The sequence below is a fragment of the Felis catus genome, chromosome E3 (assembly GCF_018350175.1).
Source record: "Felis catus isolate Fca126 chromosome E3, F.catus_Fca126_mat1.0, whole genome shotgun sequence".
NCBI lineage: Eukaryota > Metazoa > Chordata > Mammalia > Carnivora > Felidae > Felis > Felis catus.
The window spans coordinates 28,105,641-28,124,599 of NC_058383.1; the positions used below are offsets into that span (position 1 = coordinate 28,105,641).

At 49.1% G+C, this 18,959-nt stretch overlaps 1 protein-coding gene across 2 annotated transcripts in view; it reads right to left on the minus strand.

Moving 5' to 3' along the window:
* Nucleotides 1-18,959, minus strand: part of LOC101097198 (nodal modulator 1) — a 56,397-nt gene that overhangs the window by 15,198 nt on the left and 22,240 nt on the right. For both annotated transcript variants that reach the window (XM_045047778.1, XM_023247123.2), the window contains exons 12-25: nucleotides 18,529-18,703; nucleotides 16,755-16,896; nucleotides 15,398-15,529; nucleotides 14,213-14,349; nucleotides 12,412-12,499; nucleotides 10,407-10,470; nucleotides 9,726-9,821; nucleotides 7,080-7,298; nucleotides 6,907-6,989; nucleotides 5,633-5,792; nucleotides 5,393-5,519; nucleotides 3,596-3,709; nucleotides 2,590-2,717; nucleotides 1,489-1,630 (exon numbers count right to left, since the gene is read on the minus strand). In XM_045047778.1, the coding sequence (XP_044903713.1) occupies nucleotides 1,489-1,630; nucleotides 2,590-2,717; nucleotides 3,596-3,709; nucleotides 5,393-5,519; nucleotides 5,633-5,792; nucleotides 6,907-6,989; nucleotides 7,080-7,298; nucleotides 9,726-9,821; nucleotides 10,407-10,470; nucleotides 12,412-12,499; nucleotides 14,213-14,349; nucleotides 15,398-15,529; nucleotides 16,755-16,896; nucleotides 18,529-18,703 (1,807 nt within the window). The remainder of the gene's footprint in view (nucleotides 1-1,488; nucleotides 1,631-2,589; nucleotides 2,718-3,595; nucleotides 3,710-5,392; nucleotides 5,520-5,632; nucleotides 5,793-6,906; nucleotides 6,990-7,079; nucleotides 7,299-9,725; nucleotides 9,822-10,406; nucleotides 10,471-12,411; nucleotides 12,500-14,212; nucleotides 14,350-15,397; nucleotides 15,530-16,754; nucleotides 16,897-18,528; nucleotides 18,704-18,959) is intronic.

Genomic DNA, 18,959 nt, shown 5'->3' on the forward strand with positions numbered 1-18,959 from the left:
GGGCAGGGCCTTCCCACACAGCGGAGGACAGCTAGGAAGGAGCATCTCAGGAAGGCCTGTGTGGACTCCTAAGGATGGCAAGGTAACTGTCACCTTGATGCCGCTGGTGAGGACACGCGGGAGAGAAGGAGCAGTGGGCAGAGTGCGGTGTGGGGAGCCCCCCCAGTCGGTGTGCATCCAGCTGGACCATCGGAACATACGTATTCCAGTCCTCAGCACAACCAGGGAAGACACCCCCGAGTCCGTCCTCCTCCTTCGGCTTGAACGCCTCCAGCTCACCAGGAAACCTTGCAACCTGCCTCCCAGGTACCCCAACATCTGACACTGGGGAGTCCTGGACAATGGACGGGAGTATTTTTGTTTTGGGGAAAGAATAGCTTTGCCCCAACATATCAAATGGTTTATTTTTAACATTTATTTATTTTTGAGACAGAGCATGAGTGGGGAGGAGAGAGAGAGGGAGACACAGAATCGGAAGCAGGCTCTAGGCTCTGAGCCATCAGCACAGAGCTCAATGTGGGGCTCAAACTCACAAACCGGGAGATCACGACCTGAGCCGAAGTCAGATGCTTAACCGACTGAGCCACCTAGGTGTCCTGCCCCAACGTCTCTAAATCAACTGGCAAGCTGCTTCACATGCGAGCTCATGTGATTTGGACAAACATTACCCTTCTGTGGAGCTATGTGCGCCTGTCTCTACGTGAACTATGAATACCCAGTCCGTGCATCTGAGAGCCCAGGGGCCCCACCACAGATCCAAGTGGCCCAGTCCAGCAGGTGCTGTCCAACCCTGCCAGTGACCACACGGTACACAGGTAAGGTCTGCTAAATGAGCAAATGAATGAATGCACACATAAAAACTGAAGACAAAGCACCATAAACCCTAAACTGAATGCTGCAATTGAGGAGTGAGAAGGACAAATGAGTTGTATGGACACACAAAGAAGTTGTGGGTTTGTGGTTTTTTTTTTTTTAATTAGTTGTTAACACCTAGAAATCAGGAGCTTTCACACGGAAATCTAAACTTGTGACTTCCCTTTTAACAATGCAAAGGATCTGGCAGCCCCGAGTCTGTCTTCCCACATGGCTACAGAGAGCTGGGGTTCAGTGGCAGCTGCCCCCTCTCGAGTTCACCAGCCCCGCGTGTGCACCCAGCACCCTTCAGCCATTCACAGGTCTCTTCTGGCCCCACAGGCATTTGGCGTGAGAGCCCCTGCTTAAGCCGTAACCACTCGATGCAGGCAACAGCTGCTCCCAACCCACTGTTTCCCAACTTTAATTTGCCACAAAACCCCAACCCAATGTGTCAGCTCCGTGAAAGGTAAGCTGTGCCAGTTAAGATACGGAAGGACGCTTCCAGAGCCCTAACCCCGCAGCCCCAACCCCCCTGCCCAGCCTGTTCCTAGCCGTCTTGGGGGCAGGCACCACAAGGCAGCTGTCAACAACACAGTGTGCAGACACCCACTAATAAAAGATGTCCAGTCTCACCAGCAATCCACGAAGTCTGAACTTGCCCTCCTCATCTGTCACGGTGTCTTCTCCGTAAATACTGCAGTCGTTCTGTCCCACGGCTTCCACGGCCACACCCTGTTCTGGTTCTCCGTTTAAAGAAGAAACCGTACCATAGCAACTAGAATGGTGAGAGACAGAGCATGATATGCCCGGGGTTTTCTGAAGCACACAAAGGATTTGAGGTAAAGCGTCCTGCCTTTACTGACAATTCACAGTGCAAAGCAGTCCGGTGGGGAAGTGCACCTCGATGAGCCAAGGGGATTCGGTTCTGGCCTTGTCACTTCCAATCCGGCCTTCCTGCCCGAAGGCCCGAGCCTGCCTGCACGCTGCCATCAGTTTCTCTCCTGGTACGTTTTAACGGACGCTCCAGGAAATTACAATTAATGGAGGCCAAGCCTTGTTTTATTCCGCTTTACCTTGCTTTCATTAAGTTTTGTTTCAAATAACGAAGCATCCCATGAAATGCAACGAAAACAGTTTCTCATTCTCCACACTCGTTTGAAAATGGCCCATTTTCCTAAACTTCTGATCAGCCAATCTTCATCTCAAGCGCTCTTGCGACTGTTTACAAATACGTACGGTGTGTGTATGAATACCTTTCCGGCTACATACGGCTAACAGAGCTAATGTATGGCGTGTCGTACGCGTGTACGAGTATCTGTGTAAACCATCTCTGGAAGCGCTCTGACACACCGCAAAACCTGATGTGCTGAAACAAGGAAGGGGAACCGAACGTTTTACACTCTCGCCAACATTCTGCAGCCTTACTCCAGTGAGTTCATTTCCTTGTTTTAAAAATTTAATTTGAGTGTCAAGCTCTTGTACAAATAAAATTTTTAAGCAACTAAATGGGCACTCTCAGGCCAACTTCAGAATAGGAACTTCGTGACAGAATCGCTGATTTGGAGGGATCTGAAGAAAACAGGCAGCCGTCAAAACTCTCTGGGCCTGGTCTCTTATCACCTCTGCCTCCCAAGTGAAACCCAAATGCAGGCTGGGTGGAGGCTCTGGGTCACGGAGGCCTGAGTGGGGCTCCAGATCCCGGGCCTGGGGGACAGGGACAGGCAGGCTGCGTACCTGTAGGCCGTTCGGTACCCGGTGACGGAGATCTTTAAGTTCTGCCCCTCCTGCACCTCGATCATTTGTGAGGACGGCTCAAACCGGAACTCCTTCATCATGGGTTTGAAGTAATACTGGCCAGGGCTCTGTGGAGAGACACCCACGGACTGAGCCTCTGCTGCCCCATCTACATATGGCTTCACACGGGGCGACTAAAGCCAGCAGGGACCAGAATTCGGCCACCAGAGCCCCAGGGCTTCCTATGCAGACAAAAATGGTGACTCTGCCTCTCGAGGAAATGGTTACATGAAGCAATTACAACTCTAATAGCAGCCAGCATCACGTGCCTTTAATTCAGCGAGGCAGAAATCAATTTGAATTTTATGAATGAAGAAACTGAGGCTCAGAGAGGTCAAGTAACTCCCCTGAGATGACACAGTACATAAGCAGCGGAGGGAAGATTCGTGGCTGGGTGTGCATCAGTGCACAGCACATGACCTTTCAGATACGCCTCGCTGCCTGTGTGCGACGTCCCTGGAGCAGTCCCTTTGCACCCAGGCCTCACAGAATGGCCAGCTAACGTGTACTTGCTGAGTCCCCACCACTCAGGGCCTCAGGTTACATCCGGAATGAAACGCTGCCATCCTCCCATCATGGGGAACACGGTTTGCAGAACAAACACAAGCGAGCCACCAAATAAGACTCGGCATTGTAAACAACGCGATGTTGTGGTCAAACAAAGGGATGCCTAGGAGAGGAGCCGCTGAGGCCACGGTAATTAATTACGCTGTCTTAGTGACAAGCCGGTGGCCAGAAAACAAGTGTGTGCGGAAGGGAACAAGAATTGGCAGCATTAAGTTCTAGTAAGAGCAATACCCTAGTTATATTTGGTCCCCTAAGAAACGTGCAGCACTCGACGCTGCTCTTCTGTTCTCAGGTTGTCAAGCGATACCTAAGTCACGCAAGCCATGTCCCTGCTCCCGTGTGGGAACATGGGCAGGTGGCACATTACGGGATACTTTACCAGGTTTGAGAACGTCAGAATGCCATTGTCCTGAGTCAAGAGGTTGGATCGAAAAACACCACCACTGAGGGACAAGAGGACCCCGGGGAGGGGCTGGTCATCTTCCGCCTTTATCTGGGGGCAAGAAAGAACAGCAGAGCAAGGGCAACTCCGTTAGCCACTGGAGGTAACATTTCAAAAGTCAAGAGGCAATTCTTCTGGGTTGTTTTTCTCTTATTGTTATCCATCGGTAGACAGAAGGTCTACTCTTCGTCCCCAGGGGTAACTAATGTTAATAGTTTGGTACGTCGCCTTCCAGAACGGCTTCTACGCCCACATAAACGTGCAAACATTACAGCTGGCGCTGACCGACTGGCAAGTTTACAGCAGGGAGGGTGGGCAGGTGGCCCAAGCTCTGCACCTGCTGCTTCTCTCAAGTACAGATCCCGGCCTCCCTCCCCTGCCGGGCCACATATCTACCGCACTGTGTCTTAATGCACATCATCCTAAAGCAGGGGGCGGCCGAGCTCTGCATGAAGACCAGCCACCTACTTCTGTGATAGGAAAGGAGACGATCGAGACTTCCTGGAACATGTGTTCCTTGTGCACTTGTTTGCCTCTGTTCCTGGGAGTAGAACTGTTGGATGTTGTGCACTTTGAATTCAGATAGACACCCCCACATTGCACACCAAAGCGGCCATAACCAGTTACAGTTCCATGAATTATCTATGCATGGGAAAATACACGCAAAAAAATGGATACTGTCTGAATCACTGCAAATCTAAGCTACATCCCAGTGTTTCCATGGTAATTCCTTCAGTCACTTCTGAAGTTGGGCATTTCTTCTAGTTTATCAGCCACCGGTATTGCTTCTGTAAACTGCCTTTTCATATACTTTGTGGTTCTTATTTCTATCAAATTGTCTTTTTCTTATCAATTTTAAGAGTTCCTTATCATCTTGGGTATTTCTCATGATATAAAGATTCCTTCCTGGTTTGAATGTCTTTTAATTTGCTTTAGAAATGAATCCTGCGTCGGGGCGCCTGGGTGGCTCAGTTGGTTAAGCATCTGACTTCAACTCAGGTCATGATCTCACCATTCCTGAGTTCGAGCCCCGCCTTAGGCTCAGAGCCTGGAGCCTGCTTCAGATTCTGTGTCTCCCTCTCTCTCCTCCCCTCCTCCACTAACACTCTGTCTCTCTCTCAAAAATAAACAAACATTAAAAAAAAATTATCAAAAAAAAATGCATCCTGTGCTACAGAATTTGAAATCTGTATGTGATGTAATCTGTCCTTCTTTTCCTTGAGACTTCCTCTATGTTGAAAATATTCACACTCAAGGACCTCCATACTCACTCCGGGCACCACACACTTCTTCCCAGGAAGGATGGTTAAGAAGAGAGGGACATCAAATACTGCTACAGGAACATTCTGTCCTTTTCCACAGGACACAGTTAAGGATGAGAGTTTTAAGCACTTCCCAAAAGGTAGGCAAACAAGCTAAAGTCAACAGGTCTCCAAATTATGCTGAGTGAAAGAAGGCCTCCCCAAAGGAGTACATCCTATATGGTTCCATTTGTGTCAAACGCTAGAAAATGCAAACTAATCCGCAGTGACAGAAAGCAGACCAGATGAGCAGGGAGATGGGGAGAGAGGGGGTACCAAGGGGTACGAGCACACTGAGCAGCGTGCCTGACTGTCACTATACTCCCGGGTGCACCTGTGTATGTTGAAACTAGCAAATTATATGCTTTAAGTGCAGTTTATCATACGCCAATTATAACTCAATAAAACCACTTTTCGAAAACGTAAGGGTTACCTCAAAGCTTACGCCGGCCAAAGCATAAGCCTTAAAGTCTCCTATGGTTCCCTCGACCGCGGTCAAAACGTAGCCTTCCTTCTGCGAGGATACCGTGTACTCCAGGTCACTGTGCAGGGGCCCGACGCTAAACAAAAGAAAGCAAGAGCCCGCTGGAGATGGCTGCACTTCACGCCTGCAGGAGGCCTCGCCGGCCCCACGGACACCTGCTCCCAAGCATGTGCTTTGTCACGGGCTTACCTATAGGCACCTTTGTCATCAGTGAAGACTGTGATCAGGGGTGAGCTCGCCCCCTTTTCACTGATGACGATCTCGACTCCCTCCAACTCCGGGTGTATCTGGCCTTCCAGAAATAAGCCTGCTTTCCCGTGGATCTCAATCAGCTTCCCTGGGCAACTTTCTAAAGAGGGAACAAATAGAAGAACGGGACTTAGCTGCAGTGGGATGGGGCCATTTTGGAAGGGGGCTTCCCGTTAAAGAAGGGCTTGAAACTGAGATATATGAAGCTAGTTCCAAAGGAGGCTGTTCACTATATATATCAGAAGCCTCAGTAATTGGGTGGCCCACACCTCCCTCCATTCCTGAAAGAGTTTGCTCAATGGCCAGGAGCGTGAGCACACAAATCTAACAAGGCTGGGTTCTCACTACCCCTCTGTCCACTGTCACAAGGACTTTCTGGTGGAGGAGAGGCTGTGTGCAGCTGGACCCGGTGGGGAAGACCACCCCAAACAAAACGCCCGCTGGGAAGCCGCACTATTCAATATGCTCTCCTGCCAAACACAAACTGCATAAATGCCCAGGATCCACTGAACCCATGACGCTAGAGAAAACTGTTGGAAGCCAAAAGACAAATACCCCACCAGCAGTCACTTTAAATTGTCCAGTCCCAAAAAGACCCTCTCTCGCTCCTACCAACAGATACACACACCATCAACAGTTCACACATATGATGCCTAAAGCTCTCATTTCAGCACCGGATGGTTTTGCTTTTCACCTACCTTTCAGTAACAAACTAAAAACATCAGGGAAAAAAGTAATCCTTCCTCAGAAAGATCACCCAACTTCTAATAACCACAGTAACTTTCGGGACACCTGGGTGCTCAGTCGGTTGAGTGTCCGACTTTGGCTCAGGTCATGATCTCACGGTTCGTGAGTTCGAGCCCCGCATCGGGCTCTGTGCTGTCAGCACAGAGCCTGGATTCGGCTTCAGATTCTGTGTCTCCCTCTCTCTCTGCCCCTCCCCTGTTTGCACTCTGTCTCTCTCTCTATCAAAAATAAACACTAAATAAATAAATAAATAAATAAATAACCAGTTACTTTCACGGACTGAGACGATCCATTCACTCAGCCACTCACCAAACGGTAACAGCTATGTGCCAGTGCCAACGGGGATTATAAGGAGCCCTACAAAGATGGTTTCACTGTAACAACCACACAAAATAAATTTTTAAATGCAGGTAAAAGAAACGGTGAACTGCAGAGATGTGTCACTGGCTCACCGAGTTGACACTTACCTCCGCTGACAGTGGCTTCCATGGACGGGGGATAGAAGAGTAGCTCTTTAGAGGAGGGTGTGACGGTGATTTTCTCTCCAGACCTAAAACAATGAAAATACTTCCATTTGGTTGGTTTTGCCCTCGGTTAGGAAGGGTATGGGAAGAGAGGACGCCGTAGAGAGAGAGCTCACCGTGCCCAGTAAGAGAAGTCATAGGAGAAGGGGCCTTGCAACTCGTCGACCATCTCCTGCGCGGGGGGTTTGGTCCTTCCTTCCCCAGCGTCGTCCTTGCCGTTCTTCTCCCTCTCCTGCCGGCGGCTCTCGATCTCGGCCAGCTGTTGCTCCCTCCGCAGCTCCTGCACGGACTTCAGGGGGCCCAGGACCAAGGCGGGTTCACTGTCTATGGAAGATCTGGAAGAAAGGAAGGAGCAGCCTAGAGCATGTGGTCACTTACCCCCCCCCACGGTCGGTGGGAACCGGACATTTCTAGAAGGAGTCACCCGTCAGTAAAAGCCTGACCGCCTTCTGATGCCACCCCAGCGGCACACTCTGCTCCTGTTCTGCATCAACGAATCGCTTTCCAAAAAATAAAAACTGAACTTCTTTGTGACAGTAGCAGTATCTAGTAGGTCCAGGGAACCAGTAACCAGGACAGATGACATTCCCTAACCATGTGGAATCCACATTCCAGGGGGGAGAGACAGACAATAAAGAGAAAATGATGTCAGACTGAATACAAGGGAGTAAAATAAAGCACTGTGGAAGGAGACTGTGCTGGCAGCGTGGGGGCGCTGTTCTTTACCAGACTCCCGGGGTGGGGAGTGTGTTGGGCAAGGAAATGCGAAGTAAAAAGCCCTTGGAGCCTCGGGGGCAGCTCCCCTGCCATGCCCAGGGGACAGCAAGGAGACTGAGGTAGCCTGGGCAGCGGACCCAGGGAAGAGTCAGATGTGTCAGAGGGTCCAGGGGGAGCAGGTGTCAGACCCTGGATTTCATTCTGGGTGGGATGGAGAGCCACTGGAGTTGTAAGCGGAGGAATGACAACGTCCCTACTTTAAAAGCCTCTGGCTTCTTCACAGAGAACACAGTCAGGAAGCAAGAGCCCATACAGGAAAGCCAGGCAGGATGGCCGTGGCAAGGATCCAGGCAAGAGACAGTGGATGGGACCAGAGTACCGAGGCAGCGTGCTGAGAAGGGACAAGATGATGGGCATATTTCAACTGCAAAGCCAAGGATCTGCACGTGGACTGGCTGGGTACGGATGCAGGGGACAGAAGAGTTGAGAACCATCAAGAAAGATGACAAAGGGTAGGTCTGTGGAGGGCGACAACCAGGAGTCCGGTTTGGGAGCCGGGGAGCACAAGATCCCCATGAGGGATCCAGGTGGTCCTGTCCAGCTGAAACATGCATCTTCTACAATCCCCAGCACAAGCAACCAAAACAAAACCCCCCTCCGAGGTTTCAAAGATATATTCAATAAAGGCTGAAAATAAGGTAATACACGGTCGCTACTGGTCCGACCAATAATTGCTACTTTCCAAGCAGGAGGAGGGTAAAAGGCACTCTTCCAGCACCAGGCAGCGCCCTGGGCCCACCAGGAACATGCCCAAGTCCTTTGCCTAGACCCCTGGCCGCCCTGGGGAATGGGACACCCCTTCAATCCACTCCCCTCAGCCAGGAGCCGAGGGCCGTCCCCGACACTCGTCCCGCCTGACCCCACTGGTCGGCGATGCCACGTGCTGTCAACTCCATCTCCTCGACAGCCCCCCCAGGCATCCACTGCTCTCCAGCCCCACTACCGTGCATCTGGCCGAACCTCCACTGACTCCCACCTACACCCCTGAGAGGGCCTCCGCCCCCTGCCTCATGCGGCTTCTTCTGTGTGTCCACTCAGCAGCCAGGGGGATCTTTGTGAAGCATAAACACCATCCCTCTACTTAAACACATCACAGTGTCTGTGCGACAATGCTGAGACCCTTAACTCGGGCTGGCCCTACGGGGCCTACCTCCCCCCCACACACATCCCAAGCATCCACGGGGTCCAATTCAAAGCCCTCATCATAGGTGCAACCTCACAGCCCTGCGCGTGACGCCTGGACCACTGTCTGTGTCCCCCGTGAGACCGTGGCTGTGCCTGAGCACTGAAGAACTCTCAACATTTGCGCAGGGGTGGATGAGCTGAAAAGGCGGAGGACTGACAGACGGACAAAAAGTTGAGGTCGCTTAAGGTAAGGAGGGGGAAAATTACTCAGATTTCCATTTTCTGGCACAAAGATGATCATGTTGCCAAAAACTCTTTTCATTTCTCGAGGAACTTACAGTGTCGGGCATCTAACACCTCACCACACAGCAAAAATTCCTCTCAAAGAGGACGTTCCCATGAACCTGACTCTCAGGGAGGGTCTGCCTTTCACGTACTTTCTCCCTCATGACCCTTCACTTCTCAGGTGCTCTCTACTTTCCAAGCCTTCAAGGAAAGGTCTCTAGGAAAATAGGCAATTTTTCCAAATTTGCTAAAACACGTGAAATACGATGAACAAGCCAGAGATTTTTTTTTTCCTTTAGCAAAGACGGGAAGCGTGGAGAGGTCACAGAGAAATTTAAGGCACTGAAACGAGCTGTCAGAAGACTCTCCCTCATCCACAGTTAATTCTTGAGTCATAAAAGGAAAGGATGAAGGCTGCCATGAATTTATGGGTGTGTCGTGGGAGCAGAAAGGCCATTCGTATACATACCTAGAGATAAGAAATCAAAAATAATTTTCAGAGTGTCTGTTAGAGAAGTCCCCAGCCCTCATCCACCCCCTCCCGCGCTCAGACCACCGCAGAGCACAAGTCTTACTTGATTGTCACGGTGACATCCATCATTTTGTCAGTGGTGATAGTTCCAAGGACATGGTGGCGGATGGCTGTCAACGTCAAGATACTGGGTGAAGACCTATAAACCAAAGTGGAAAGAAAACACTAGCAACATCACCTAGTTCTTCTCAAAGGGTCACAAGCAACGCCCTCCAGGGGCACAACCGTTCTGACCCTGAAATATACTACCGAAATCGCTCCTAGTTTGGGATGAGGGACCTCCCGAAATACCTATCAGTGTTTAAAGAATAAACTAATTTTCCAATCCAAAACTTTACGCTTCCGATTCTTGGTGAAACTCTCAAGCATTTGTGCAAAGTTAAAAATGGTAGACTGGAGTCCAAGCAACTCCCATCGGTGAGAGCTGGAAGACTGAACCAAGATGATAATTAAGGCACTTGAAAACCATACCCTTCCATCCTGGGCTTAAAGAATTCTTGGGAAAGACAGCTCATCTCCATCTCCTCAATAATTCATCCAAATGTCTTGAAATCCTTACGTAGAAATTCTTTTTAATACCTAACTTTACCTCTTCCATTAGAAATACCAAAAAAACCCAAAAAAAATCCTTTTGTCTTCCAGAAAGAACTCAAGAAAAGACACACACTCACTTGACCCCAGAGAAGGCTCACACACACCATGGGGCAGGGAAGACCCAGCTTACGTGTCATAGGTGTAGAACGCTTGCTCAAACCGGTGGCAGGAGCGGGGGGTCACCTTGTATACGCCTGCAGCCGGGAAAGCAAAAGTCATTTTCAGAGGAGAGTGTCTGTGACACTGAGCGCTTCCAACATCTGAAATCCAAAGGCAGTGCCTCTCACTTGAATACACAACACACAGCAGATGGGCAATGATGGGATCAGAAATGCCTTTTCTGCTGCCTGTGACAGCTTCTTTCCAGCGACCCGGTCCATTTAATGGCCCCTCACAAGCTCAGGATTTCATTTTCCATAATTGAACAACTCACAGTAGTTTAATCTGCACAAACCGAGCCAACAGGGCCGTGCAGAAGGAACAGGAAGTACGTTTCCACTGCAGATGAGAATGAGAATTTTCCACTTAACAGATTCTATTAAAGATCCAAACGATAACCACAGCCTGACCGCCCTCCTAGAAATATTCCTAAAACAGGGCACAGAGCAAAGCTCAAAAATTTACGAAACAATCGCAGAGAACACTTTAATGCCACGAGCCTGTATAGGGAAACACTCAGGTTAGGGGTGTAAGTAGTTTGGCAGAGGAATACTGTCAGTTTCAGGAAGGAGGAAAGTCTAACAATTTATTCCCCCAAATGATCATTAACCAACCTTTTGGACATTCTTCCTACAAAAACCTGAAATTAGTTCAAACTGCCTCTGCTGTTTTCATCACACTGAGGACCCCCCTGTGCAATAACTAGCAGGAAAAAATGCTTAGGTTTCTCCATTCGCTTTATTCTTTCATCCTACAAATATTGACAGAGCACCAGCACCTACTATAAGCCAGGTGTTGTGCTAAGTACGAGTAGACAGCGGAGAAGACTTTGTATTTCACCTCGGGAACCCAAAGAAGTCACTGAATTACCCACTAGGAAGAGGCAAAATAAAGCCACAATGAGACGCCACTTTATACCCACCAGGATGGCTAAAATCAAAAAGGAAAGTAACGAATGGTGTGAACATGTGGGCAAACAGGAACCGCCGTGCACTGCTGGCTAGAGTACCAACTGGCACACGGGAAACAGTCCGGCAGGAAACAGTCCGGCAGCTTCTTAGACAAGGAAACATCAACTGACCATATAGTCCAGCAATTCCACCCCTGGGCCTCTAACCCAGAAGAGAGGAAAACAGATGTCCACATAAAGACTTGCACACAAATGTTCACAGCAACATGGTTCATGACAGCCACACACTGGTGAACGCACACACAAAGTGTGAACTATCCACACAATGGGATCCAGTAAGGGAAAGCTACAATCCACTAATACCTGCTCCGACATGAACTTCAAGACACGAGGACTCGAAACCAGGCTAAGTGAAAGGAGCCAGCCCAAATACCGGTATGGCAGGACCTCGCTTGTAAGTAATGTCCAAAAAAAGGCCAATCCACAGAGACAACACAGATGAGTGGCTGCCTGGAGCTGGGGGCAGAGATTAACTGTAAACATGCATGAAGGATGCTTCTTCCAAGATGAAAATGTTCTACGCTAGATTATGTGTATGGTCGCGTAAGTCGGTACGTTTACTAAAAATCCTCGTACATTGTAAACGGGTGAGGTTTAGGGTCTGCAAATTGTACCTCAGTACAGTTGGTAAAAAGGGAGAGAAGGCACCGATGGATTTTAAGCAAGGTGTGAGATGGTCCAAATTTTATCTTAAAAAGATCACTTTTAAGGAGAGATCACTGACCAATGGTGTAGTATTTTTCAAGGGGCAATGACCTAGTGGTCTCTACCTAACTCAAACCCAAGGAGACCAGGAACACTCTCTAGCTCCCAGCTCTAATTCTCTCGGTAAAAACAGCACTCCCTCCAGAGGAAAGAGACGGAAACACAGGGGTACACTAACCACAACCGAAATCAATAGCCTGATACACAAAGAACCACGGTAGGAAAAAAAAGGCCTTCACAATGATCCTCAGGTGCCTTTCCATTTCTCTAACTCAGAGCCCATCAATCCTTCCAGACTCACCAGGCTTGGACAGGCAGAATCGGTTGACTCCTTTGGAGAGGTTATAAATCCCCACGTTCTCAGGTCCATTTCCATCCTGATAAAATTCCTAAGGGACCAAAGCCAATACAATGACTTACTAGGGGAGACGGAGACACCAAGATGATTAATAATATTTCTGTTTCTGAACCAGTCATCTGTTTTACCCATTAATCATTTGAGCAGTTGGGCACTACAGGAAAATTAAAAACCTTCAAAAACTTCCCACAAAAACATGCTCTTTTTCACTCAATCAACTAATATTTATTGAGCACCTGCTATGTGACAGACCCAGGGCCGGGTCCTGGTGGCGGACACGGCTCCTGCTCTCAAGGGGCTTACGTTCTAATACGGGAAGACAGAAAATCCATTGTGGTCAATAAAGAAATTAGACTGTGGCTAACAGTAATGGAGAGGTGGGGAAAATGACCAGGAAAGCAGGCTAAAGCATGATCACAGCAGGAGCTTTTCAGCTTGCTGGGCTCAGGGCAGGCCCTCTCCTTCAGCAGGTAACATTATGGCTACAGCCTGAATGATGAGAGGAAACCAACCATGCGCATTTCCAGGGAAGACGCAGTTGCAGGCGGAGGAAAACACGTGTGCAAAGACCCAGAGGAGGAAACCAGCCTGGTGCAGAAGCGGCGAAGGCTGGTGTGCCAATGCCCAGGGAGCAAGGCGGAGAGATAAGGAGGAGGTCTGGGCTAGGGAAGGGCCATCGTTAAGGAATGTGGCTCTCATCCTAAGGGAAAGGGAAAGCTGCTGGAGAGTTTAAGGGAAGGAACAATTTCCTAAATGTGTACCACCTGCTCTCAACTGGGCATCAGCTGACCCATCTCCTGGACAGCACTGCTTCTTGAGCATTTGTAGCAGTTAGAATAGTCCACAGGACCTGGAGACACCAGCGGCAATCCCTCCACGCGTCTAAAGTAAGCAATCGCTTCACTGTCGTTTGCCTCAGTTTCTCCACTGGAACCTGACAATGACATCTGCCACTGTCTGAAGCCAGAAAGGTCTATAAAATTCATGAATGGACCCAGACAGTCCTACACACATGTTCTCCTTCCTGAAACCCAGGTGGTACACTGCCTATCAGGGAGCTACCTCAACAAGGCAGTAAGATGTTAGCAGCTCTGTCCTTTGCACTGGAACATACTAGAGAAACTCAGCTGTACTTATTATTAACACTGGCAGTACTGGGGCGCCTGGGTGGCTCAGTTGGTTAAGCGTCCGACTTTGGCTCAGGTCATGACCTCGCGGTCCGTGAGTTCGAGCCCCACCTCGGGCTCTGTGCTGACAGCTCAGCGCCTGGAGCCTGCTTTGGATTCTGGGTTTCCCTCTCTCTCTATCCCTCCCCCCTTTCTCTCTCTCTCTCAAAAATAAATAAATATTAAAATAATCATAATAACAATAGTAGTGCACACCAAGGAAACCAAATACATAAGAGGTTTACTTAAACTTCATTACAACACTGAGAAGTGGACATTATGATCTGAGGGCTACAAAATCAATACACTTTACATGACATCAATGGCTTTCCCAAATCACTAATCAAAGTTAGAATTTAATGTGGGTCTAGGACAAGAAAATCTCCCAAATCAAGGCATCCTTCTGCTAAGGGACTTTAAACAAAGCTTCCTGACTAGGCTTTCCCGAATAAAGGGGAGAATCGAGGGGCAGAAAAGTAAATCTGACTTAACTAGGGTTATAATATTCTTGGCATGCTGGTCCTTCCTGCTTTCCAAAGGACCCTCCAAATAAGAGAATCCCCACAAGCCATTCATACCAGAGTGATTGCGTGAGAAAGGGAACATCTCAGCATATAGCCCGTCTGCCTAAACTCAATCGTGGACACATCGTCTTCCAGAACCTCCACCTCCAGACTCTTGTTCTTCCAGCACCAATCTTCATGCATGATGCTCACTGGAAAAGCCACAACACAGACACACGTGGGCATAGAGCAGATCACCTCCCTCAACAAAAACTGTAATGACTTAATTTTTTTAAATGTGTATGTGCAGACACACACACACACACACACACACGCACACACACACACACACACACACACACACACAGCTAGTCGTGCTCAGAACTGAGTACTAAAGAGAAAATGAAACCAACGGTCATTAACGTCAACAAGAAAGAAACTGACAGTAATTCAAGACCACACTTACAAGTAAAAATATTTAGGGATCAACAAACTTTTTCTATCAAGGGCCAGAAAGTATTTTCCACTTTGCAGGTCAGGCAGTCAAATATTCAACTCTGCCTTCATAGCACATGAGCAGCTATAGATGATACATAAGCAAATGGGTGCGGCTGTGTTTGAATAAAACTTTATAAAAATAGGCAAGTGGCCCCCATTGCCATAGTCTGCCAAAACTTGATATAATAGAAAACAATTTCCCAGAAAAAAAGATTACTTTATAAGTTATTCATTGCCACCAGCTCCAAGTTGAGCTTTGAAGAAGCAGAAATATAGGCAATGGAAGTTTTCAAACTGCAGGGAAAAGGGAACCACTGTTGGCCAGGCACTGAACAAACTATATTTCATTTTGTTTGGCACTCTACAGAAAGGCTGTATTACTCCTATTTTAGCAGAGGAAACAGAGTCTCAGGGAGATCAAGTAACCTGCCATGGTCACACAGCTGCTAAGTAGTAGAGTACATCACTGGAAATATTTCATGCACTCTGTTCTGGCATTTAGACTGAAAACGGCATGAATGGGGGCCCCCTTCCAAAACGGAAGAAGTGTGTGGGTTGTCCTGACAAGGTGGTAGTTATGCATGGAAGGAACATCAATTCTTACACAATCATCCATTGCTAAACAATGCATGTTCAAGGTCAAGGGGCAAAGAAAAGTTAAACAAGGTATATAGCTGGGATGCAATTTGAGAGCTGGGTTTTAGAAATTTTAGAAAGACAGGAAGTACGTGAAGGCCACAAGCTGGTGCCTATGGTTCTTACTTTTATATTTTCCCGGAAGCACATTGTCAAAGGTAAAAGTCATTGAGTTGACCTTGCCGGACAGCTGGAGGCTCCGCTTCTCGCCCTGGCGGCTCAGGGACTGCAGTGTCACCAGCAGGTCACCACAGGTGTCTGCAGAGAAAAGACAGGAAGGCTTCACTTGGCTACCCTCACCAACGCCAGCACAGGTTTGAACCCTCCACCTCTGTGTGCCGCTGGCCACCATTTACCTCCTGAAGGGCAAGGCCGGCAGGGCTCCTTCAAAGCCAGGACGGTTCTACTTGATTCCAGGACATTTCCCCCTCCCCCTTGCAGGTCATTAGTACCACATAAAGAAGCCACCGAGGTTGAAAGCGACCCATCACTTGCTGAGTACCCCCATGCAAGGCATAGAAGACCAGGAGAGGGAAGAGTGTCACAGGGCACCTACTAAAGCAGACGCGAGGTGAAAGAGGGGAAGCGATATTTATGGAACACCAGAAGAAGACAGAAAACCAGCAAGAAAGATCTGGGGTGCCTGGGTGGCTCAGGCGGTTAAGTGTCCGACTTCAGCTCAGGTCGTGATCTTGTGGTTCGTGGGTTCGAGCCCCACGTCGGGCTCTGTACTGACAGCTCAGAGCCTGGAGCCTGCTTCAGATTCTGTGTGTGTGTCTCCCTCTCTCTGCCCCTCCTCTGCTCACATTCTGTCTCTCTCTCTCTCTCTCTCTCTCTTCCTCTCTCGAAAGGAACAAAGATCAAGGAACTTTACTGCATGGTACAGAACTGGGCCCTTTATCATCATAACATCACCTGTGACAGCAAAGATTGGCATGACTCTTACTGTGTTCCAGAAACTCGCACAGGCTCTCCATGCGCTAGCTCATTTGAGCCTCACAACAACCCTCCGAGGCAGGTATGGTTATTATCTCCGTATAACGGAGGAGAGACTCAAAGCACAGAGAGGCTAAGTAACTTGCTGCAGGTCACACAGAGAGGGTTCAAGCCCACAAGCCTGGTTTCAGAGTCCACATTCTTAACATCTGTGCCACACAGCCTGACATGACCACATTTAAAACCCTCTGAGAGCTGTTAATGTTTCCATGCTACAGAAGAAAAACAGGCTGGTCATGTAAGTGCTTACTGTCTCACAGCTGGTAAGTGACAGAGCTGGGCAAGAAACCCCGTGTTCTTTTAGGAGCCAAAGCAGAAATGCTCCAAGAGAAATGTTTCTGGTGACGCCGTGTGGCACTTAGAAAGAATCGAACACAATATGGATCCACCTCTTACACTCTCCAACAAGGAACAGTTCGCCAAAATCCCACTTCTAACTGCCTACTCCTTTGAAGCTCTCTGTTCTTGCTTTCAAATGACATCTTACCCAAACAAGAGACTTTCCCAGAAACCGATGCCAAGAACTGTACAAAGGCCACGTCCATCACGGGCCTATTGGTCACAGTAAGAGGAAACGTCTGGGGTTTCAAGGTCAGCCCCGCTCTGGTCTCCACCTCAGGGACCATCACCTGTGGGAACACACAGGACAACGTCAGTGTCTGCATCAAGGCTGCGGCTCCCCCGGCCTGCAGGGCACCAGAACATTCACCTGGGCCCAAGGCTAAGTACTTTGAAGGACAAAGGTCCACTTCTAGGCCGAGTTTTATAATCACAACAATTCCTCAAACAGGCCACGGAAAGAACACACATTTCTTTTCTTTTTTTAATGTTGTTTTTTTTTTTTTTTTACATTTATTTATTTTCTGAGAGACAGAGAGAGACAGAGCACAAGTTGGGGAGGGGCAGAGAGAGAAGGAGACACAGAATCTGAAGCAGGCTCCAGGCTACGAGCTGTCAGCACAGAGCCCGACATAGGGCTCGAACTCACAAACTGTAAGATCATGACCTGAGCTGAAGTCGGATGCTTAACCGACTGAGCCACCCAGGCGCCCCAAGAACACACATTTCTAATCAGATACAAAAGAACTAGCCTTCAGCCGTGCCATGGTAAGCACAAAGGTGTATCTGGTGGGCTCCAAAGAGGCACACAGCTGTCACCAGTACCGGGGTGGAGGGGGGGGGCGGTGGGGTGGGAAATTGCACTAAAGCCCAGAACCTTCTGGCTGGAGGTCACTCATGACATAAGCTATGAACTTGTCAATGCTATGTGGATGAGCTCCTGGCAGAGTGAGGCCTTTTCTTCTGGACGCCTGAGCTAAGAAGAAGGACTGGGGAAGAGTTCATCCCTAGTGAAGTCTACCTCCCCAAGTTGCCCTTCCTTGGCAAGTCCCTTAGGCTTCGAAAGGGCTTCCAAAGGCCTGTCAATGTGGCCAACTTCACAAGAGATGGCTGACTGGCAAAGGGGCTAAGTACTCATACCACACTGTTCAGCGGAAGCAGGGGAAACCACTCTCCTCCCACCCCATCTCCTCAGGGAGGGGAGTCTATCTGCTCTGGGGGAGAGCACAGTCTCAGAGGGACCCTTCCCAGCCCTCTCCCTCACCTCACCTGCCCTTCTTCAGGGCAGAAGAGCAGCAGCTGACTGGACAGACAAGAGCCCGAGCTGCCCGGGGAATCAGCCTTCCCCATGAGCAGGGCGGTGGCACTGAAAGGCACGGTGTGCTGACCTCTGGCTCTGTCCACCTCTTGCCTACCGTCCTGTGCTGAGGCCTTCACCCCCCTCGGTGAGGCCACAGGCCAGGGTGTCCCCAGCTTCTGTGCCTGCCTCGATGGAGAAATCAGATGGTGTTCAGGGTGAGGTGGAAAAACACAAGCTCCATGTTGGCTTCGGGGGCCAGAAGCCATGCACTGTGGACCTGCCATCAGTAAAGGGTTAATGTTGATCTCCTTTGGGACTTATGGCTAGTCTATAGCAGCCAGAAGCCTAGGAAGGTGCAGGTGTGATCGGCAGCCTGAAAGTAACTCCTGACAAACATCGGGACTGGAAAAAACGACGCCTGAGTATCATTTTCATACCGGGTGCCCATCGGGCTCTACTGTGACATGCAGGAACGTAAAGACTTCAAATAAGAAACTGGGGACAGAAACACTCCTTCTGTAACTCCATTCCGGCTAATGATAATCCTTCTAAAAATCACTGAATACCTTAAATACCTTAAGTAAAACATCAAATATCTCAAACAAAACAAAACTCATCATACCTGGACTTTGTAGGTCCCTGGCTTTGCTTTAAAACAAAATGATCCACGAGCATCCGTCTCCACGGTGACCAAAGACTTGTCCTTGTCTTGAGACGACAGGACAGCTTTGTATTTGCTCATCTGCTTGACAGTGTCAGGGAGGCGAGTGATTGAAATCTGGCCACAGACACTGAACCTGTAACAAGGGGACCACCCATTCCGGCATGAGAATTCAGTTGTGACAGGAGAGGCACTTACCAGCCCCAACTGCGCATCCCTCTTCCTGCCCCGGTCCCCAGGACTAGTTTAACCTTGAGAAAGAGACAGAAAAGCAGCCTAAATGACTGCGGTCTCAAAAAACAACCCTTGGCGGGAAGACTGAACCCCTCTCTGTGTACGGGAAAAGGCACAGTGGGAGCCCAGGATGGGACAATCCCCCACCGAGGAGGCCA